Below are 22,878 nucleotides of genomic sequence, written 5' to 3'. Positions count from 1 at the left end.
TAATACAGAGGCGGGAAAAGATGTAAAAATGTAAACCGGAGCGTTCAGTGAGCTCTGGGAAAACTTCAAGTGGCTGTACGCAGGGGCCACTGGAGTTCCCAAAAAGGAGGAAAGGTCGGAGAGACATAAAGCAATATTTGAAAAAAAAATGGCCAATTTTTTTTTTCCAAATTTGATGAAAACTGTAAATTCACAGATCCAAGAAGCTCAATGATCTCCAACAACAGAAGTGTCACTAATTAATTAAAGCTCTGGCGGAAATCCGTACTGAAGAATTTTCCACCCCACCCAGATTTCTGAAGCCAGGGCTTCTCCTTAAGAAGGACAAGCAGGAAGATTAATGTGGTCAGTATTCTGTGTGAGCACCTCCGTGTTTGCGGCAGCCTTTGAGTACTAGGCGTTGGAATCGCCGGCTGACAAGGGAGGCCCCGGAACTAGTTCAGGCACAGGTGCAGACCACCCAGCTATTAAATTGTTAATTCTCTTTGCAGAGCCTTCTGGAGAACATCCTTCTCCTTGAATTTAACATATTAATGCTCAGTACCCCACCTTCAAACCTGTGACGTCAAAGCATCTACCAGCAGCGCCGGTTCATCCTCCCACAAGGGAAGGCGGAAGAACCGGTGCGGACCCCGCGCTGAGCCCGCCGGCCGCCCAGTTGGGGGCGGCTGCCCTTTCACCTTCCCCTTGGGGCGCGGTTTCCGCGGCAGGATTCCCCAGGGGGCGGCGCAGGCCCCCTCCCCGCGGTGCCGGGCTCGCTGTCCGCTTCGGTCCCCCGAGTGGTCCGCTATGTTTTGGTTTTGCTTGTTTGTGTGTGTGGTTTTTTTTGCCTGTGACTTTGCGAAATATTCTGGGACGAGAGACAGAAAGTCTTGGTCTCCGAGAACTAACAGAATGCTGCTTTCAGCTGAAATATCTACTGGGAACCCTCAAGGTTTCCAATGTCATCACTATGAAAACAGAGATTACAAATGGACATCATTCAATCTGGCTCCCTGGACCCCACTGGGACTCGGTTTGACTTCAGTTCATCTTTTCTTTGGTGGGTTTTAAGTCTTGAGAAAATGTGCCCCAGAATGAAGACTCCAAAAAGGATGTAGTAGATTCGGGGTGGGGTCGGGGGGGCGGCGGAAAGAGGTTTGAATCCGGTAAATGGTCAAACTGTACCTGTCAGGTTGGACCCGTGTGACTTCGTCGCGTCTACATCCCGATTACAGACACTTAACCACTGACTGGGGAGAGGCTCCTGCACAAGGGCGGCGGCGGCGGCGGCGGCGGCGGCGGTGGGGCGGGTCCCCTCCCCCCTCCCCCCTCCCCCCTCCCTCGTCCCGACGACCCGCTTCCCCTCCGGGCTTTGATCTTCCCGGAGAAAACCGGCTCGGCCCGGCGGCGGCGGCGGCGGCGGCCGGCGCGCCCCGCCCGCACCGCGCGGCCCGGAGGCCGGTCCTGCCCGCGCGCCCCGCCCCCGCCGCCGCCCCCGCCCAGCCCCGCGCGAGCGCCGCGGTGCAGCCGCCGGGATGTGACCTTCAGAGCCGCCCGCACGGGATGACCGGAGCCATCGCCCCGCGGCGCCCGCGCCTCGCCACGGCCCCGCGGGCGCTCTGACCGCGCGCGCCCGGCTGCCGGCCCCGGTCTCAGTCCCGGCCGTCGTCCCCGTCCCCGCCCGCCATGCCGCCCGGGCCCGCCGCCACCCTGGGCACTGCGCTGCTGCTGCTGCTGCTGGCCTCCGAGTCCGCGCACAGTGAGTACCGCGCGGGGCCGCGGCGCGGGCTGGGCCGGGGGACCCGTCCCAACACCCCGCCACCCCGGGGGCGAGGGGAGCCCCGGTGCCCGCGCCCAGACCCGGCCCCGTGCGCGCCGACCCCGTGCGCCCTGGCCCCGCCGCGCTGACGGCGTGTCCTCGCTCTCTCCCGCCCGCGCCCGGGAAGCTGTGATCCTGCGGGCGCGCGAGGCGGCGCAGTTCCTGAGGCCCAGGCAGCGCCGCGCCTACCAGGTCTTCGAGGAGGCCAAGCAGGGCCACCTGGAGAGGGAGTGCATCGAGGAGCTGTGCAGCCAGGAGGAGGCCCGGGAAGTGTTCGAGAACGACCCCGAGACGGTGAGCGCGCGGGCGGGGGAGGTGTGCGCCCGGCGCCTGGGACCGCGAGGTGGAGCAGGGCAGCCGGGTCCCCTCGAGCGCCGTCCCTGCGGCGCCGCATTTCCGGGGACACCGTCCGTGCGCGCACGGCTGGGAGCCTCGGCGTCTGCGGCAAGTCCTTCGGCTGCAGGGCACATCCAGACCCTTATTAGGGGGGCGATCGGCGCGGCGGAAGGGCAGGGTCTTAGGCGCCGGGACCCGGGCCCACCCTCAAGACTCCTCCTTCCGAGGCCCAGTTCTGCTGGTGACGCCAGGTGCCGCCTTAGCTGGAGGGGGGTGGCGGATGTCGGCGGGAGGTCCTGCGGACGCCCTGCAGTCCTCTTCCCTCGGCAAGCCTGTGAAAGCAGCCGCTTTGAAAGAACCGTGCAGTGATATGACAGCTCAACCGGGATGCCGCAGGGTCCGTTTTAAAATGTAAAAGAAATAAATGGTTTAAAAAGAAGATCAGTTTCCTACCTCCCCGCCCCCTTAGCTAGACTGGAGCGGGGGGAGCTGCTCACAGCGCCCTGATCCGCAGCAGGAGGGATGGAGCTTTAGCTTCAAAGGCGTGAGGGCTGGAATTGCTGGCAGCAGCGGCTCCCGCGGCAGGAGGACGGGAGTAGAGCTGGAGCACGTACCGTGGAGGGTCGGGGGCGGTCCGAGTGGACAGCAGGGACGGGCCCAGGTCCCGCCGCCGGTGCGCAGCCCCTGCGGAAAGGTGCACTCGCCGAAGCAGCTGGTGCCTTCAGGAGCCCGACGGGCTGGCTCAGGACAGATTTCTATTAATAATGTCCTCGGAGAATGCGGGGTGGCTGGGCACCCGACCGCAGGGAGCAGCCCCGGTGTGGCCTCCGCGTCAGCGCAGGAGCTGTACCATCTTCGGGGAGGGGAGAGGGGGTGGCGGTGCCCTGGGGGACCTGGCGCGCGCCTGTCTTTGGGAAGTAGGACTGATGGAGATGGGGTGGGCTTACACTGCGTCGCTTCACACCGAGAGGTCAGGGTGATTTCACAGCTGGTTTTGGTTCTACGGGAAGTTTTCTTTTAAAGGATTCTTCTGGGATGAAATAAATGTCTCGTGTAATAAACAAATGGCTGTGAGGCCCGTGGGCTTTTACTTTGACTCCCGTTTCTGACCGGTTGGTTTGACCATCCCTTCAGTCCCCTTTCCGAAACAAGCTTTACAGGGATGGCCCAGCTGTGCCTACCTTCCCTCTGGCCCAGCGCGCGGCGGCGGTGGCTGAGCCGTGACAGGCGCTTCTGCTGCGACTCTGTCCTCAGTGTCCGCAGCAACGCCGTTTGTTTTGCCACCGGTCTCTTCTGGCCTGTTTGCCCGTTTCTTTGATGGTGAGTCCCGGTGGCCCAGAGGAGCTGGCATGGCACCTGCGGAGGAGTTGTGAAGGTCCCGCGGTGGGCTGTGTCCCTGCCCTGCTGCGGGATTGTGTGCCGGCTGCAGTCCCGCCAGCCCCAGGCCCAGCCTGGAGCGCTGGCTTGTACAGAGTGTGGGACGGGCTTGCGGGTGGCGAGACTTGAGGGCAACAAGGCCACCACCCACGCCGGCCTGCCCCTGCCCTGCCCCCGTCCCTGCTTTCCAGGATGGAAAGGCCTTGGGCCTGGGCACACTGCACACTAATCGCTGCGCCACCCTTCCCAGAGCCATCCCCCCTGTGACTTACGTTTTAATTATAACTTTGTCTACAATGGATGAAATGAAGACGAGACAAGGAAGCCGTGCTCACAGCCCATGACGTTAATGAGACGCCGCCATTTCTGTGCAGGGACTTTGTACTTCCCTCAGCGTCCTGACTTCCCTCCCTGCCGAGGTGGAGTTGCTGTGACGCTGGGGGCGTCCTGTCTCACATCCACCCCGTCTACCCCATCGGGAATTTGTGAACGCCTTTCATATCAAAGCCATCTGTAACTTTCCGGACTTCTGCCCTCCTTTCTGACCCCCACCCCCAAATCGTAATCACATCTTTCCCTTTATTTGCCAGCTTCCCTTGCAGTCAGTGCAACCCCCGCACCTCGGCCCGCACCGTGCCTCCTGTGTGGCCCGCTGTGCAGGCTGTGCCTCCTGTGTGGCCTGGCCCTTGGTTTGTTGTCCTTTTCCTCAGGAGGTGCTGTGGGAGGAGCCCAGCTAGGCGTGGGTTGAGGCTGGTGGTGAGGGGCTCCTGCATGTCCGGCCCCGCTCTGGTCGACCAGCTGCCCCTCCAGGTGTCCACACCATCCTTTCCCTCACTTTGGGGAGGTCCCAGATTCCAGGGACCTGGGATCCCTGGGAAACCCTCCAAACACAGCTCACTGCTAATACACCTTTGGAGAAGCAGTGCTTTTGAATGAGGACGTCCTGTGACACGTCCTGTGGGTCCCTCTGCCCCACATAGTTTGGGGCTCTCTTGAGAAACATCAATTCCTCGCCTTCAAATGTTGCTCCTTGTGAGTGTTCACGGGGGTGACCCAGGATGAGCGCCCTGACCTTAGTTCAAAGGTCACCAGGACCTGGTTCTGTGACCGTCACGGGACCTCCCGCCAGCGTCCCCATGTGTGATGTGATCACAGCATCCACTGGGCTGTGATCCACTCGCCTGCTCAGGGGGGTGCTTGCAGGAGAAGCCAGTCCTTACCTGCCAGGGTCACCTCTGGGGCTGGCCTGTCCTCTGTGTGTCTGGCCGTTGCAGCCACACACACCTGTTGGAGCAGAGGAGGCCGCACTGTCTTTCCTGTTCAGTTCCTGGGGCTCTGGGGGCCGGGGAGGGGGGAGGGGGGAGGACGCCCTGCCCCCTGAGCTGGGGGCTGGGGCACCTGGAGCCGGCCCTCTGGGCGGCAAGCCGCCCCTGGAATCCGGAGGCTGTGCCCTCTGTGCTGGGTGTGTTCTAGGCTCTTCCTGCCGGGCGGGTTGTTCCACCCTGGGCCTGGGCCGTCTTCCTCTTTGGGGATGGAGGCGTCTGACGGATAGAGCTCTCCTTTGAGCAGGTAGCTGTGGGCACCTTCCCGATTCCTGGGGTTAAGGGAGCCTGGGGCCTTCCTGATGCAGGTGTCGCCTGCTTCCCTCCTGCTGACCAGGGTCTCCTCCACATTCTTTGGGGCCGCGGGGGGAGTGTCCCCGCCCTGCCCTCCCCCCAGAGCCAGCGATTAGATTCCATCCTTATCTCGTTTTCCTTTCGCATTGTTACCCTCTCTTCCTGGCATTTCCCTCGTTCTGGCCTCTTGTCCAGAGGACTCTGGGTGCCAGGCCCCCAGGCACCCCTGCTGGGTCTCCGGAGCTCTCCCAGAAGCTCACCGGGCCAGCCCAGCAGTCACCTTCCCGCTTAAGTCCTTTAAGGCCAGTGGGTTCCAGACACCGATACCATTGCCCGTGGCCTCCAGAAAGGATTCTGGACGAAAGGCTTACCCAGCCCGACCTGCGGCCCCGCATGGGTCACCACCTCCCAGCACCAGTGCCGCCCGAGGCCCGCGGGTCGGGAGGAATTCCAGGTCCTGGGCCTTGACGCCATCACCTTGGTTAGTTTGAGATGCAAACAACAATATTCACAGTGTTTGCAGCTCGGCCGGCATCCCACCCACAGGGCCCCTCTGCCTCCAGTGCAGCCCAAGCCTGACCTCTGACCTCGCATGTTCACCCCACACCCCGTGTCTCTCTCTGTCTCTGTCTGGTGGTGTCTACTTGTCTCTCTGTCTGTCTCTGTCTCTCTCCCCCCACCCCACCCCCGCTCTCTCAGACATGGGGGCCCAGTGGTGGTGATACTTCCCTACCCAGGAGGGTTTTCGGAGTGCAGTCAGTTTCAGAGCCCTGCAGGGCTGCCGCCTTGTCTTGAACTGCGTCTGCCCTCCAGGGACACCTGTCTTCCTGAGACCCCAGAGTCTCTGGGGACAGCTTGGGGAGGGGCAACCCCGAGGGAGGTGGAAGCCCCTCCCTCAAGTCTCCCCTGTTGGGGTGGCCTAAGGGGTCTCAGGGGTCCCAGCAGGAGTGGGGAGGGGGCCCTCGTCACCCCCAGTGACCTCCAGGACAGCCTCGGGCCCCCTGCCCCCCATGCCTGGACAGCAGCCCCTAACACTCACTTGGACGCTCAGACACGCACTTGCACACGCCCCGCTCCTCCGTGCCACACCGGGGTCCGTCGAGGAGTGTGACCAGGCGCCCCCCCTGTGCAGATCCAGCCCCAGCTCCTGTCCGCCTGGGCGGCCCCTTGCCCCGGGGCTGCCCAGGCCTCCCCACTGGGCCCCGTCCCTCCAGGGCTTCCTCCCCTGGAGGCCCAAGGAAGCTGGCCGGGCAGGGCAGGGTCTCCGAGTCATAATGTTTTCTCCAGAGCTGGCTCGGCACGGCTCAGAGGCCTGTGGACGGCTGGTTAGACGGGCCCGCATTCAGGCCCCCAGCGCGGGGCCTGCCGCCCCCCGGGTGGCCTTGAGGGAGAGACAGGCTCTGTCTGGACCCCCTTGGCTGCCCCTGTGCCTACAGACGTGCTTGTTTTAGTCCCGGGGGTCTGCCCGGCCCGGAGCTGGCCCTGCAGTGTAATGACAGGGCAGCCCCCTAAAAGACACCTCGTCCCAGCCTGCGGGCTTAACGTCTGGAAAACCAATTCAAGACGTTTTGAAAGTCACCGCAGGTCTGCCTATGGGACTTAGGAAGAACACGCCCTTTGAGAAGCTGATGCTTCTGGCCTGTTTCTCGAGGTTCTGAGGTGCTGGGCTGGGACGTCGCGAACCTGGCCAGGCGGTTGCTTTGCCCTGGCTGCACTGGCAGGTGTCTGGCGTCTTCGTGCTGCTGCTTCTGTGATGCAGACTTGGCTGTGGTTTGAGGGTTGATATTTGATGTTGGGAATACTCTGCCCCTTCGGTGGTTGTTTTAGTCCAGTGATTTCGCTGCGATCCCGGTGCGTGTACACCTGTAAATTTTGACCCTGAGAGTGTGCAGTTTATTAAGTTTTAAAGTCAGTTTTAAGGAGGTGTTGGAAGTGGATGGAGTTCTTTATCTGCCTCTGAGAAAGGCACTTTGCACCAATTAAAAACACGTCCTTCAAAGGAGGTAGTGATGTGTTTCTATCACACTTGTTATTTTCTTGGACTTTTTGTTTTTCTTCCAAAATTCTAGGTGAAATTTGTCTCCTTCCAGTTAGTGCCCATGATAATAAAATACATTCTTTCCACATCTGTCCCCAAACCCTACCATCTAAACCCAGTTCTCTGAGGACCTCTTCTGGGAATGCTGTGCCCTGTGGAAATCCCACAGCTGGGCTGGACCAGCTCCCAGGGCGTCCGGGAAGGTCACTGCTGCAGCCACGGGGCCGGAGGCCAGGCTGGGGCCGCCTGCCCAGCACGGCCACAGGTACAGCCCCCAGGGGCCTCTGTGGTTTGGACACACGTTTCTTTAGTGCGATGCTTCGGGTTGAAATGGAAAACGTGTTAGGAGGTGGCTGTTGGCTGTTGTCGGGGGCAGGGCGCCTTCTCCCGTGGGGTGTGGCAAACCCTGACCCCTGACCCCTGACCCAGGTCTGCACCCACCACCTGCCTCCTCTGAGTCTCTCCTCGTTCACACCAGCCCATCCTGTGCTGCTCGGAATTGAACGCTCACGTGTGCGGAGCCGTGGTTCAGCAGGGACCCGAAGGTGCCTTCCAGAGGCCAGGAACGGGCTGGAGCTGCGCACTCACAGAATCTGTCACGGGACCTCAGAATGCTGCTTCGGGCGAGAGCCTGAGCCATCCCGTGGAGGCGCCCCTGAGCTGCAGCCTGGGAATCGACAGACTCAAGGGAGTCAGGTCATTAGTGGGAGGACCAGGGGGAACTCAGGGCTGACCCCTGAGCCCAGGTGTCTGCGGCCTCCAGGGTGAGCCTGGGTCCCGTCTGCACAGCCTGCTCTCAGGGCCTCCTGGACACACTACCTTTGCACAAAGGCTGTGTTGGAGCTGCGCTGTTTGCCCTGATAACTTGTCACCCTGTACTCTGTCCAGCATTTTATTTGGGGGTTTTGCATGATGGGAAAATACATCATTTTGTTTTTCCTGAATTCACGTAAACAGGGAAGCATAACATTGCGTTTCTGACCTGACCATGCCACCCTCGCCTGCCCATCTCACCCGCAGCACGAGTCCTCTGCAGCCCAGCCTGTGTGGGTCCCTGTGAAGGGACGGGTGGTCGCCAGCTCCTCCCTGATCCCCGGGCGATGTCCACTTTCCTCTTCCCTCTTACTCACTCTCTCTGGCTTCTCACCTCCTTCCCCTCTCCTGTCGGTGCCGCTGCGGCCTCTCAGCCTCTGGACAAAGCCTGCGGCCCCCCGCTCCCCCCCGACCCCGCAGCACACGTCCTGCGGCCTCCGTGGAGCATCTCTGGTGCTACCACTTCTGCCTCCTCGGGGCCCTCCCAGGACAGGCCGACGTTCCGTCCCACCTGCTGGGCCTCGGTCCCCATTCACACTGCCAAGCAGCCGCGTACGGTCTCTCCCTGTGGCTTTGGGATGACGCCTGAGCCCCCAGCCAGGCTGCCCAGCAAGCCCCCTCCTGGCGCTGGAGACCACGAGGGCCGCGTCCCTGCCCAGAGCCCCCTGGTTCCCGCTCTGCCCCTTTGCTCCACAGGCTCCTGGGGGACACAGGCTGCTCGCTGGCGCCCTGCTAGGGGCTGGCATCCCGCTAGGGGCTGGTGGGCATGGCTTTGCGGACGGGAGGCAGACAGCGTCGTCCCTCCGCCTGGTCCCGCGCTGCCTGAGCTCCACAAGGCCAGCTGCCACGTGTCGGCAGGGACAGGTCGGCGGGGACAGGAGCATCCCTGCCTGACTCCAGGGAAGATGTCGTTTCCTCACTGCTGTGACACTTCAGCACAAGCTTACCCTTCCGGAGGCCAGAGTCTGAAATGCGTCTCTTGGGGCCGCTCCCTTCTGGAGGCCCCAGTAGGGAGCCCACGCCTGCCTATTCCAGCTTCTGCAGGCGCCGCGTCCCTGGCTCGGGCCCCTCCTCCATCCTCCTGGCCGGCAGGTGGGCGTTCTTTCTACGTTGCCATTTCTGGATCTGTCGCTGCCTTTGCTGTTCCTTGTTTGCACACCCTGTGGTCCCCTGAGCCCCCGATGGCCCAGGGGAATCTCCTCCTCCCAAGGTCAGCCGATGAGCAACCTCACTGACCTTCGCTGTGGAGCCCACCATATTCACAGCTGCCGGGAGGTGGGCCTGGACGTCTTTGGGGTCATTGTTGTGCCACCACAAGGGTGTAGGAAGGACTTAGCATGCGGTCTGGTGCTTAGAAATCCCTCAGTGCAGCATAGCCATGGTTTGAATAAAGTTTTGCTGGTTCACCTTCGTGAATCCCATTTCCCAGAGAGAACGTGGCAGGCCTGGCAGGGAAGGCTTAGTACCCGGTGAGGCTTAGTCGTTTCCTCTCCTGCCTGTGAGCACCCCAGCCACTCAACTGAGCAGCATTGCTGCATTTGGCCTTGAGAACAAAGGGGTTTCCGGGCAAAGCTGTGGATGACCAGCCAGTGCTGTGAAGGTGAGAGCCCAGCAGCCCCAAGAAGCCTCCGCCGGGAGAGCACATTGGACGGGAAGAAGGGCCGCTTCGAGTGAGCCACTGAAGACTGATCAGATTACACAGTGAGGGCACCGATCCATCTTGAGGAATGAAGCCGTAAATTATAGAAACAAATTTATTCCGTTTCATGCTGTACCAAATTGTATTGTAAATGTAATTAGGCACTAAATTTTCAGAACAAAGAAAGATTGAAGTAAGACTTCGGGGAGAGGCAGGGCATATTTTTTCGAAATAATAATGATTTTTAGAAAGCCTACTTTCTCCTTACCATAAATGGAGACATTTTTGCAAAAAGCGTTTGACAGCTTCACCCACAGTCCCACGAGCCTTTGCTAATCCTAGGTAATCAGGTTATTCTGTCTTGAAGCAGTCAGTCTGTGATACGTGCGAAGTTTCTCTTCTATCGTTGTTAACTGGCCTAAACCCTGATTTATCAGTGCCTTTGCATTGGTTACTTCCCAAAACATTCTCACTGACTCATGAAATCTTGACTCACGGTAGATTTATAACTTTACTTTGCAGGTCATTACAAATGTGAAAATTGCACTCACTTTTCAAATTCAGCTAGCCTGGGATTTTTGCCTCATAAATTTGGAAACTGCAAGCAACAGTGGTTTAAACAAGACAGTTTTATTTATCTCTCATGTAAAAGGTGGGAGGCAGGCTGCCCGGGGCTGCTCAGTCGTGGGGGCCCAGGGGCCTCCATGACCTATTTGTGCTCCACTGTACTGGTGCATGGCCTTTGTCTGCCAGGCCTCCTCATACACTGGGCAAGTTGCTGGAGTACCAGCCATCACATCTGCATTCCAGCAAGGAGGCCAGGGAACCAAAGTGCTCCACTCTCTTTACTCAGTTTCCCTCTCTGTGTGTATCTCATGGGCCAGAATTCCGTCACATGCCCACCCCTAGTTGCAAGGGAGGCTGGGAAGTGCAGTCCTGTAGCTGGGTGCATTGCAGCTCTAACTAGATCCAGAGTTCTCTTACTGAGGCTGGAGGGAGGATTGCGGATGCTGGATGGCAACTGCAGATCTCTGCTGTGGGGGGAGGTGTTTGGAAGCAAACCTGTTTTACGAGGTTCATTTCCAAGAGTATGTTCATGCCTGGCCGGAGACACTGTACTTAGCCACGTCACGGAGTTTTTGCACAACACGCCTCTCACATGGGTCTTTTTAGCTGCACTCATACAACCTGTGCTTGGAGGGACCAGCCCCGCTCTGCTGCCCTGGTTCTTGCCGCACACTGGGCCTCGGCAGTCGCCCAGCCCCCTGAGCCTGTCAGCCCGCAGCTGAGTGGTGAGCGGAGGCTGCCACCCCCTGCCTTGCGGCCCTGCTGACCCTGGCGGGGTGCGGGGGTGCCCAGGGCCTGTGTGCACGTGCTCCGCCAGCAGCTGGGGTGCAGCGGGTGCCCAGAGCAGGTGGGAAGCACGTGCAGAGGGATGTGCCGTGGGCAGGTGCAGGTTGCAGGGAGGGGCCGGTGGTAAGGGGACCAGGGTCTCCATGCCCCCGAGAGCCGCTGCTGCCCGTACCAGGGCCCTGAGCATCCGGAGCAGCGCGTATCATCCTAACACTGATGTGAAGAGGACCCGGAGAACTGGGCCCCCCCGCTCGGGCCGCTGTCCCTGTCACATGCGTGCAGGTTGGGTGGGAGGGGACAGCCATGGGGATGGAGGGTGTACGTGCAGCCGAGGGAACCACACACACAGACGTGCAGAGCTGCAGCAGGGCCTCAGGGTCAGGGCCGGGGCTGATCCCAGCGTCACCCCTGCCACTGGGTGGTCATACCCAGGACTTTGTTCCAGGACCTCCCTGCAACGTGCGCTTCAGTGTCTGAGGAAGGAGAGGACCCAGTGCCCTCGCGGGGTGTCTCTGGGGACTGCCCCCCTTGCAGGGTCCGCCCTGGGTTCTCTGGGTGGAGCAGGGCCTGGGGGATCCCAGAGGTCCGTGTTCTGAGAAGTGGTGTCTGTGTTTCCTTCTGTCTTGTGGAGTCTTTTGCACCTGGTTTGGAGAATCTTAGCTGAATTGGGGAGAAAGGAAGGAAAAAAGGGTTTTGTATGAACCGTGCTAGGAGAACACGTGGGGAGCCGTGTAACGCCAGCCCCAGGGGTTAGGAGCCCTTCCGGGTCCCCGGGCGGGACCAATGGAGCCGGGGCACCCAGCTGCAGGAGGGCGTCTTAAGGGACCGCTGTGAGCTTCACGCTCTTAGGAAGCCGAGGCCTCGGCAAGGGCAGTTCAGGCTGCCGTGACCTTGACGGTCTTCTGCCAGAAGACAGATTTGCTAGCAAGGCCTTGGCCGAAGGATTGGTCAGCCCTCCCGACTGTTCCCCAGGGAAAACACCTTTACCCGTTTCATGTCAGTAAGCGAAGTTGTCCTGACAGCCAAGTCCCAGCCTAGTTTGTCAGAGTAGAGATGTTTGGAAACAACCTAGCGCTGTTATGTCCTAAAGGAAGTAATGAGTTCTCAGTTTACTGTTGAGAAGTAACCACACTGTGGTGTGAGGTGCGACTCCGGCCACGTTGTATAATCCAGGTAAAAGCCCAGACATTCCACGACAAAGATCCACGCACCACCGACACGGGCGTGTCTGCAGGGTAACGTCCACGCTGCTGGCCAGCAGAGCCGGGAGCGGGAGTCCCCGGGCCCATCCATGCGCAGGGCCAGGAAGCGAGGCCATCGGGTGAACAGTGGGACAGCATCAGGGCTGGTCCCCGCAGGGACGTGGCCGGCCTCTGAGGAGCTCGGGGGTAAAGCAGATTTGCTCTCCTTTCCTGTGCGGGGGGCAGGTCACAAGTAGCAGAGACAGAGAAGGGGCTCACAGGGAAGTTTCCCTGTAGCTCCAGAGCCCATGCAGCCTCACTGTAGACCCCGGTGGACGCAGCTGCCCTTGGGCGCAGCTCCCTGAAGGAGCTTCGGGCCACACGTTCCCGTGCACAGGCCTGCGGGAAGCAGGGCGGCACGGAGGGCTGCGGAGCCTGAGCTTTCACAACAGCAGGGCTCAGTATTAAAACATATTACACGTTACTGTTAACTAGTCACGATCTTGAAGAATGGAACCTGCCTTTCCGGAAGGCTGCAGCGTGTAACCGTGTGTGTGACCGGGTGCTAGCCCCGCAGTTCTTCACCACGTTCAACCCTGGTCTAACCCTCGGCTTCCTAAGCCTGAGCGGACACTTCCTGCTCCATCCTGAATCTTATTTCAGAACCAAACTCCCTCCCTTTGCAAAGCCCAGTGGCCTCTGTTCTCCCTCTAACCCCGAAAGAGGCCACAAGCCCCGGGACCCTGAGAGCTCTCGTCACAGGGCCCCAGACTTGCCTGTCTCTCCGTCCCCAGCGCCAGCCGGTGTGGGACTGAAAGCAGGAGAACGAAGCGCAGCCAGCCTTGTCGGGGGCCCGGCAGCGCAGAGGAGGGCAGTCGCCTCCTGCCTGCCTCTGTCACATTCGCGTGAATGTCACCTTCGCAGGTGTTGCACGAGTCCCCAGCTTGCTCTGATCCTTACTTTTCTTTTAAACAAGTTGAGTTCTACAAGAAGCATCTTTGCCAGAACGCTACTTTATAAAAGCACATCTGAACGCGTCTTCGCGGGACGCCCCGGCCAGGCACGAGCGGAGGGGACAAGTGAGGCGGTGGGGGACCGGCGGGCGTGAAGCACGGGCCCCGTGGGGTCCGGCGCCCCGCCCTCCCTGGGCGGGCCTGGAGCCTCAGTTTACTCGTCTGTGATAATGGGGCTGATTAGCAAGACCCTCCTGGGGGGTGGCCGTGAGCAAGCAGGTGACACCCAGCATTGGTTCTGTCAGGGAGGGGACGCAGGGCCAAACTGCTCCGTGACCGGCCCGAGCGGGGCGTCAGAGCGTGTGCGTCCCGGAGCTGCTGCCGGATGGGCACAGGCAGGTGTTCTCTCACCCGACGTTCACTGCCCAGCGCCCATCTCTTAGTTTGCAGTCATGGATAAAAGCACTCCCCGTCTACACCCTCCATCCCTCATCCAGCTGTTTGTTTTACAAGTACCGTAGCTGCTGGGGGTCCCACAGAGGCCTCCCACCTCCCGAGGGGCCCCTGCGGCCACCGGGGTCCAAGGCTTGCCTTTTTCTTGGCATGTTTCCTGTCTTCCTGAAAGATGCTTCACCCGCACAGCATTGCTGGTTACCGCAGGTCTGGTGTCAGTGTGCAGACATCACTCTGCAGAAGCTGCGTGGCCCCAGGGACGCCCCCTCCCTCCGTCCCCTCCCCCAGCCCTCTCAAGGGCAGAAAGTGGCTTTCTGGGCAGCCGTCCTCCCTCAAGCACCTGCCTCCCGGGCCTGGCCGTTCCTGTTGGAGGAGAGGGGTGAGGTTTGGTGGACCAGCCGCCAGGGGGTGGTGCCCAGACGCCGGGCACTCTGCCGGTTAACCGCTGCCTTTTCTTTTTCTTTTTCCGCAGGAGTACTTTTATCCAAGGTACTTAGGTAAGTTGGACTCATTTCCTCCTTTTGTTTGGGGCCTCACACCTCATCACCGAGTTGTTCCCGGAAGGACCTGCTTAATCGCACAGTGAGTTGGGAGCTCTCCAGGGCTCACGGGACAAAGCCCTACTTTGTGTCTCTTATACCATAGTGACCGCGTTAGTGTCGCCTCCAGCCGATGCCATCGTTTGCAGACCTCTGCCCCACTCTGATTCCAGGCTCAGCTCGTTAACTGGAAATATGGTTGCTTTCGTGGTTCTCGGGCTGTTTGGTCTCAGGACCCTGCCCTTGTGAAATCACTGAGGACCCCAAGGAGCTTTTGCTTACGCGGACTCTGGTTGTTGACACCATGTTATTAGTTAAAGCTGGGGACATTACAACATGCTTTTGTTTAACTTGGACAACAGGGACGGGCAGGCTAACAGCCTTGGCCGTCGAGCAGTCATGGCACTCCCCGAGCGCCAGTCATGTCTGTGTGTGGAGGCGGGGGCGCCTGGACTGGGGGAGAACGAGAGGAAAAAGGCGAAGGCGGTCCCGTGTTTTCAGGAAGAGCTGAAAGTTCCCCTGCGAACTGTTCCTTAATCGACACTGTTTCAAGGGTTCTTTTATGTCTCTACTTATAATGAGAGAGAAGTATTCCAGGGCTTTCCTCTTTAATTGTGTGAAGCGCATTTTGGTAAATTTTCCATTGGCCTTATAGCCTCGTAGAGGTACCTTCTGTGGGTGTGTATCTGGCAACAAGCGTAGTGGACCTGCGATTGGCCTTGAGAAGCCCCATCCGGGCTCCCTGCCGGCCTTGCTCCCGGGTGCATGGCTTTGTATCCTGAGGCAAAGGCGACAGTGGCCCCCGGGCCACCTCCAATGCTATCCATTGCCTGTGCCCACGTCCCCCGAGGCGCGGATGGGCAGCAGCGACCCACCAAAGGGCCAGTGAAGTGGCTCAACCAACACCCATTATGCCCAAGCTCAAGTTCAGATCATCCGGATGCTGTGGTCCCTCCCACCCCTGGCCTCCGTGTGGAGCACGCGGTCAGACAGCACAGAGGAGGAGGGGGCTAATTCGCCAAAGAGATTGACCACCAAACCAAGGGTACTGTTTCCAAGCGGGGGTCAGGTTGAAATGGAGGCCAGCTCTCTGACCACGGTCAGAAGCTTCCTGAGTGCCACTGGAGAGCCTTCTGTACGACAGAAAGAACCCCACCAGGAGGCTGCAGGGGCCCAAGGCTCCTTGGAGACAGAGCTCTGCCCATGGGCGGAGACGTCTTCTCGTCTGACGGTGTTCCATGTTCCGTGTCAGCGTGACTGGTCTCCCTCCAGAGTGTCACGTCTGCTGGCCCCGTGCCGGAAGGTGACGCCCTGCCCTCTCTGTTTTGCAGAATGCATCAGTAAACATGGATCTCCGTACAAAAAGAACACAGATTTCATCACCTGCGTGCAAAGTAAGTCTGTCTCCTTCCTCGAAGCCCCTGCGTTTGGGGTCCTGGGGCTTTGCTATATTTCCATTGTCTTTGGAGCCACGGCACCTGCCTGAGGTCCTCTCCTTTGCCCTGAACTTCCTTTTCTAAGCGAGTACGTGTTGGCTTTTCGAACAGGCAGGAAATTCGCACGGTATGAAGTGTAAACCTTTCACAGGTGGAGAGAAGGTGCATCCGGCCCTGCCTCCTGGTCAGTCAGGGGCCCTTTCGCCACGGCCACCGGTTCTAAGAATATTCTCAGACCCGTAGGAATGTACTCGGAGTCTCTTATTTCCACACAGGTGGCAGCTCCCTGAACCCATGACCTCACCGCCCTTTCCCCTCCACGGTTCGCAGGCGCTTCCTGTGTCAGCACGAGCACGGCCAGCACGTGGGGCTGCGTCCACACTTGCGCTTGGTGGGCAGCGTGCTTGTTAACCAGTGTGCACTGGCGGACACCTGGGCCGTTCCCGTTTTTATACTGTAACAAGCAAAGCCAGAGTGACCTCCTTGTCTGAATATATCTGCAGAATAGAGTGGACTTGCAGAGGGAAAGCTGTGTTCTTTTGCAGTTCTGCTGCAGACCCGGCCCCGTTACCCCCGACCCCGGTGGAGGGCGGGAGTGCCTCTCCCAGTACCTGCACCAGCCCAGTGTATTGCTTCTTACTTTTTTATATCTTTCAGTAGAAAAAGTGAAAAAAGACCCCCAGTCAATTCAGTTTCTTTTTTTCTTACTCGTGAGTAAAGCTGAGCTTCATACGTTGAGGAACCTTGGGTTTCTTTTTCTGTGGGTAGTTTGTTCAGAGTCTTTGCCTACTTGCCTCAATTTGTAGGAGCTCTTGATATATTTTGCAAATTAGCCATTTGTAGTAAAGATAGCAAAATTTTTCCTCAGCTCATCATGCGTCTTCATTATTCTTTTAAATTATCATACGTAACACTGACGCTTTGCACGAACTTTAATCCACACGTAGACCCCCAGGCCCGTCTCAGCCGAGCCTGACTCCAGGCCCGGCTGTGGCCGGAGAGCTCTGTGATGTGACCGCTTCGTCCCCGCCGGGCCCGGCTGTCAGCTGCTTTATTGCACCGGCTCCACCGGTGAGGAGACGGGCTCTGAGCGCACAGCCAGCCCTGCGCAGGGAGCCCTGCGCTGCACGCGGGCCTGCACTGCGGGGTCGCCCAGGGCGGGTGGAAGACTGGGACTGGCACCAGGGCCTGGTGGGCAGGGCTCGGCGGCTGTGACCCGTCACCCAGCCGCCCACGTACCAGCCGCTGGCCTTGCCTGTCTCGCCCCGGGTCACAGACCCCGACCCGGCCCAGGCGCACAAAGGAAGTGAGAGACTGAACGAGGGCAGGGGCCCTGCTGTGAGGCCCGGGCTCCCCACGGACCCTTCAGCAGCCTCCCAAGAGCAGGTGAGGGGCAGAGGCCAGTGTGCACTCAAGGAACAGAGCCCGCGCCCACACACCCCGGCTGACGTGAGCAAAGCCCGCCCCTCGGCCCCCCAGGCTGAGTGGGACCTCGCCGGCCCTAGGCAGACATGGGAGCATCACAGCAGTTCAGCTTCCTGTCATTACGCTTCACTTGTAGCAGATTTTTGGTGCTGTCAACTTGCCATACCCGTTCCTTCTTTTTAAATTACGTGTTCAAACTGATGAGTTTGTTTTACTTCCTGGGTTTCAGGCTGTCCTTTTCCTGAGACTGTAAGAAGTTGTCTGATATTTCATGTTTAAGCTTATAACCTGCCTCGGCGTCTCTGATGCAGTGAGGAGGTCATTTATTCGAGATGTGCCTCCCCCGGGGGTCCGGGATCGGTTTCTGAGGCTCTGCCTTTGGGTCCCAGAGGGTTTGGGCGATGCCGTCTGCGGAGTCCTGGCCAACTGTCTCCACGAGGAAGGGTCTCGGTGCCCTTTCTCCTCCGCGAGGACGACGGCCCGCATTTGCATGTATTTCCCAGCTTATAACTCGTCACACCCACACATTTCTGGAAGTGGGAGCAAAAGCCACTGAGACAGGCCTCTGCTGGCCTCAGCAGGTGCCTCACAGCCCTGTCCACATAGCAGCCGCTTCTCCCTCCATCCTCTCTCAGCCATCGTGGCCCTCGCCTCCCGCCTGTCGGGGGCCCGGGTTGGGGCTCAGGTCTGACTCAGCCCCGAGCCCCTCTGCAGGCTGCCTGCGTCCACCGAATTCCTAGAAGCTCAGGGGCACCTGCAAACACTCTCCTTCCTCTGCCCTACAGATAAGCTTCCCAACAGGGCAACAGATAAAAGCCGCTCTCCAGCTGGTTCCCTGTGGGGATCTCCTGGGGCTGTCCCACCCCAGGGGAGGTTGATTTTTAAAGGTGGGGGGGTGGCGGGTAGGCATTCTAGGCAAATTCCAGACAAAGGTAACGAGGCCAGGTGTGTCCTTCTGAAATAACTTTAAGTCTTTCACCAAATATGTCGAGTGGAGATGCACCCCATCTTCCCCGTCCCTCCTGCAGGGCCTCTGACGTGCCAAGTGCTGCTAGGGGAACAGCCGGACCCTCGACTCGGGTGCTGTCCCGGGCCCCAGCACACGTCCCCCCGACCGCCCCGGTCTCCCTGCCCCCTCAGAGCCCCGTCCTGCGGAGACAGTGTCAGGAAGCAGACCCGTCCGTCATCTCAGCCCTGGCACTGGGCTTGACCCCCGCCGCCCCGGCCTTCCTGTGCCCCGGGGGAGCCCCCGTTACAGCGGCATGGGGGCCACAGGGCTGACCGCTGGACCCCCCTTCCTCACTCTCTGCGCGCCAGACCCAGTTCCTACTTGCTTAGGGGCGGAAGGCACTCACTGAGTCCACCGAGGACAGCTGTGCATGGGTCTCCAAAATACCCGGAGGTGCTGTGTTCGGGGCACACTTGCAAGTGTTTTGTTGGCTGTAATTGTGCAGAACAAGCAAACTTTGAGGGGTCCCGTGGAAAGGTCACAAGAAGCGCCCAGTGAGAGACGTGGCTTCCAGGGTTGCGTACACAAACGGTTATGCTGGGCCCTCCCTGAGGGGGTCCCCGGTGACCGGGCCCCAGACCCACAGGGGCGCAGTGGCACAAAGCACGGTTTGGGTCCATGCCAAGGACAGGGGCTGGCGTGAGGCCTGCTGAGCCGGGGGACACAGGGGCCCCTGCCCTCCTGGGACCAGGAGCAAGCCCACGGTGGAAACACTGTCCCCAGACCGGCGTCCGGCTGGAGACGCCAGCGTCCTGAGAAAGACGTGAAGAGGCGGGCTGAGTGCCCGCCTGGCGCTCTCGATGGTCGCGTGCTGGCTTGGCCTGTTCCTGGTGACCAGGCTGCGGAGTGAGTGGTGACCTCAGCTCCACACGGGGCGGGGGCAGAGGGAGGGCGGAAGCACCGTGGCCACCTGTCGTGGGCCTCCCAGTGCTCAGACGGGCCCGTCGCTCGGCGAATAGACGCACGACAGTGCCTGGCTCAGGTGCTGCAGGTGGACGCCCGCGTATGAGAAGGTAGTGGCCGCTGGCACACAGACAGGCGGCGTCGCAGGGCTGAGCCTGGCGGGTGGCTGCCCTGCCGTCTCCAGGGCCCCGGGAAATGTGCCCCGTTCCCCTCCACTGAAAGCAGGACGATCAGAGAAGCAGGGTGGCCGTTGGTCACCGGCACCGCTGAAGCCGACAGGCTGTGGGGCCGGCGCGTGTCAGAGAGAAAGGGGAGCAGCGGAGCCCGGGGCCCAGATGGCCTGGACCGTGTCCAAGCGGAGGCAGAGGCAGCAGGCCCACCCGAGGGGCGGGCGGGGAGGCTGTGGGCGCCCTCTGTGCGAACTGGACCCCACAGGCCGGGGTCCTGGCCTGGCAGGGTGGACACGGCCGCCAGGGGAGGGGAATGTTCTGTGTCTGTCGGGCTGGCCCGTGGACCGGCCAGGGCCCTGTGGACCTGCTCCCTGGGAGGTCCAAGCTCCCGGGGCCCAGCCAGGCCCACTCCTCTCCTCCGCTGCCCCGGGGCCGCGGCCCTGACCTCGGGCCCAGGGGGTGGGCGGCCACTCCCTCCGAGCTGACCTGGGTTTCCTGGGATCGGCGGGGCCCGGCCAGCCTGGTCTGTGACCCCCTCCCTCCCAGAGGTGGGTGTCCTGTGCGGCCTGCCGGGGCCAGTGGAGGGGACGTTAGTGCCCCAGACCTGCCTCGGTTTCCTCCCAGCCGACCAGGAACAGCTCAGGGCCGCCTTCTCCTTCCTTCCAACTCAGAGCTGCCGGATCAGTGCTACCCAGACCCCTGTGATAAGGGGGGGACCCAGGTCTGCCAGGACCTCATGGGCACCTTCTACTGCCAGTGCAGAGACGGCTGGGCGGGACGGCTCTGCAACAGAGGTAAGGCCACGGCCTGGGGGCGGGCCTGGGCATAGGCGTCAGGCCCTCCCTGCAGGGCCACCCGAGGGCCCCGGGCTGGTGGGGCCCTGAGTCCTTCTCTCTTCCGCCTCTCCCCGCCGGGCCACCTGCCACCCCGCCGGGGACACAGCCGCACCGGCCCGTCTGGCTGAGAGCAGAGAGAGGAGAAGCGGGAGGGCGGCAGGCCGGGGGTCCAGGCCCCTCGCTGGCCGGCCCCCTCCCAGCTCCCGGGAGAAGATGGGCGGGCGGGGTCCTCCCAAGAGCGCGAATGTTTGCACAGCGCAGGAGGTCTTGCCTCTACCCCCCGGGCGGGGAGCCACCCAGCTTGAAACCCCACCGTGCTGAGCCCTGAACTGTGCTCGAGCCAGGCCACCTCCTGGTGGGGGGGGGGGGGCGGGGAGGGCGATGACCCCTCCTGAGAGCAGGGCAGTAAGAGTGCCCTGTAGCTGCCCCGCCCGGCGCGGCCCCCCAGCTGTCAGAAAGGAGTCAAGAGACTCTCTGAGTCTGCAGTGCGCAGGGTCAGCGGAGAAGCTGCAGAAAACCCCCAGGATGTGGTTAGAACCCTCAGGCGGCCCCCTGGCTGCAGTGGGAGCCCTGGGCCCCTGTGCCCTCCCACCCAGGATCTGAGAGTGGATCCCATGGGGTCGGAGATGCAGGCTCTGCGACGTGCTCCAGGCGGGTTGTGGGTCACCTCTGGCTCTCTCCGTCCCTGTGTCCTGTTCCCAGATGTCAATGAGTGCAGCCAGGAGAGCGGGATCTGCAGCCAGATTTGCTACAACAAGCCGGGCAGCTTCCAGTGTGGCTGCTACAGCGGCTACGCACTCTCCCTGGACGGCCGGACCTGCCACGGTGAGGCCCTGGGTCCTGGTTGCCGTCCTCTCTCCTCCTCCCCCATTTTCTTCTGCGATTGCCAAGTTGCCGGTTGGCTGAAGCCACAGTCGCTTTGCTCCTCTGCGAGAGGCTGCAGGCCGTGGCTGGTCCCTCAGGCTCTGGAGGCTGTGGGCGTCCTGCAGACACAGCACATGCCCGGGCATGTCCGCGGCCACGGGGAGCTGCCCCAGCACCTCCACACGGGCTGAGGCACCAGGACCTGTGGACAGGGCCGGCCCAGCTGGGGAGGCCGTGCCTACTGCTCCAGGACGGGAGGCGGCTGCCAGGCCTCCTTCCAGGCCACAGAGCCAGCAGAGGCTTCTGTGCCAGTCGGGGCCCAGGACGCCTGGGGCGGGGGTGGGGGGGTGGGCAGGGAGCCCAGGTTCCCACTGCTCACTGCTTACAGAACCAGCGCTCACAACCGGCAGAAAAGGCCAGCGATCTGGGGAGATGGCGTCCTCAGAGTCCCCCAGAAACCACCTCCGAAGATTCTGCCCGGCCCTGAAAGCTTCTAAAGGGAGACAGAGAAGGGATCTGAGTTAATCCCTGAGATGGGGGGTCAGAGTCCTTGCCGTCCCCCACTGTGTGCGGGCGTGTCGACTCCTCACGGCCTCCCTCTAGATGCGATCTTGGTCACACGGTTCGTTCGGGAGATTACTGGAGGGGAAGCTGGGGGGAGATCTGGTCATCTGTTCATTTCTACTCCTTTGATCTACAGAAAGAAGAGACAGGTTAGGCGAGGTATTGTGTGATCAAGAGATCTGAGAGGTGTGCCTGGGCTGGAGATGAGTAGAGCATGGGGGTGCCTGGCCGAAAGCCAGCTGCAATGTGGCTTTGCTAAAGTGACAAGGAAGGGGGCTTCCTGAGGGCAGTTCCCTGTAGAGAGCTGCTTACGAATCCCCCCGTCAGACATCATTCCACTTCTGTGGGGTTAGGGGTGAAGGTCCGTCTTCTGTCTTCTTCGTGCTGACATAGACGCCGTATTCTCAGGGTGGACGACGTTGACGTGGGTCTGTAGCGTTTCTCTGCTGACGGTTTTAGTTGTCCGCTTACATATAGGGGCAGAGCCAGCTACAATTATTTTGATGCCCACAAACATATAGGTTATTATGAGCAACAGTGTTAACCCCATTCTCGTGAGGCCAGTTCTTGGAATCGTGAAGTTAGAGATTCAGTTCTGCTCAGGACGGAGCAGCCCGCGTCACGGCTGCAGTCTGGTCCTTGTGCAGGTGGGTCCTGACGATGTGGAACCGTGTAGGTTTACAGGCTCCCCGCGGGGAGCAGGTGCCCTTTGTGTTGTCTCCTTCCCACGACTGATCGACTGATCGCGGGGAGAAGTCTTAGTTTCCACATCTGAAAGCCTGTGTTTGCTCAGCTGCCCTTGTAACGAGGTCGTGAGTCTTTGCGGCGTGCGGTCCTGTGGGCCTTCTGAGGAATCGATGTTATTTGAAGTAACGGTTGCGCTTTCTAGAAAGCCCCTCTGTCACTTTAGGAACCAGTTCTTAACTGCAGGCTTTCTGTACTTGTTTGCCAGAGGGGCGGAGGGGATGGAACCTCAGGACTGACCCTTGATTGTCAGTTACAGCGACTGTGGCGTTGGCTTCCCACGGGCAGCCGCCGGTGCGAGGGGAGGGGGTTGGAACCAGGGAGCCTGAGTGAGGCCTGGCAGGCAGTGGTGGGCTCCGCGGTCAGCTCAGGGCTCCAGGGCGCAGGCTGGGACTTCTAGTCAAAGGGCCCAGGAGTTACTTTTTTACCTTCCTGGACTGCAGTCATTGCAATTAAGCACCAATTGTGTGCAGCCCGGCCAGGTGGTGCCCTGTACACCGTCTGGAATCAGCCTTCTCAACCAGGCCCCTGATCAGCAGTGCCCCCCCACCCAACCCCTGCTCCTGGGTTGGGGCTGGAAAGCCCAGTGGATGGAAGGAAGGGAGGAGGCTGGAGAGGAGTGGGGAGGGGAGGGGGAGAGGAGGGGAGAGAAGGGAGGGGGAGGAGGGGAGGAGGGGAGGGAGGGGAGAGGGAATGGGGGAGGGGAGGGGAGGAGGGCTGCGTTGCCCAGGGTGCAGTGATGACACCGCCAGGCCAGGCTGTGCTCACTCTGCAGAGCTGGATGCCTCTCAGCGGCGGTTCCCAGCCTGGCTGGCGGCGTCTCATTTC

General features: G+C 60.7%; 1 protein-coding gene across 2 annotated transcripts in view; it reads left to right on the top strand.

The window, feature by feature from the left end:
• The first annotated feature begins 1,542 nt into the window (after positions 1-1,542).
• Positions 1,543-22,878, top strand: part of GAS6 (growth arrest specific 6) — a 32,718-nt gene continuing 11,382 nt past the window's right edge. Inside the window, exons 1-6 of one of the 2 annotated variants that reach the window (XM_082859584.1) lie at positions 1,543-1,741; positions 1,929-2,095; positions 14,033-14,057; positions 15,431-15,493; positions 19,714-19,836; positions 20,581-20,703. In XM_082859584.1, the coding sequence (XP_082715710.1) occupies positions 1,669-1,741; positions 1,929-2,095; positions 14,033-14,057; positions 15,431-15,493; positions 19,714-19,836; positions 20,581-20,703 (574 nt within the window). In that variant the 5' untranslated portion in view covers positions 1,543-1,668. Of the gene's footprint in view, positions 1,751-1,928; positions 2,096-14,032; positions 14,058-15,430; positions 15,494-19,713; positions 19,837-20,580; positions 20,704-22,878 lie in introns of both variants that reach the window. The other variant, XM_082859585.1, reaches the window with a different exon arrangement.

The sequence above is a fragment of the Leucopleurus acutus genome, assembly GCF_964270905.1.
Source record: "Leucopleurus acutus genome assembly, chromosome: 18".
NCBI classification, from domain to species: domain Eukaryota; kingdom Metazoa; phylum Chordata; class Mammalia; order Artiodactyla; family Delphinidae; genus Leucopleurus; species Leucopleurus acutus.
This window is presented reverse-complemented; position numbering and strand designations above follow the sequence as displayed.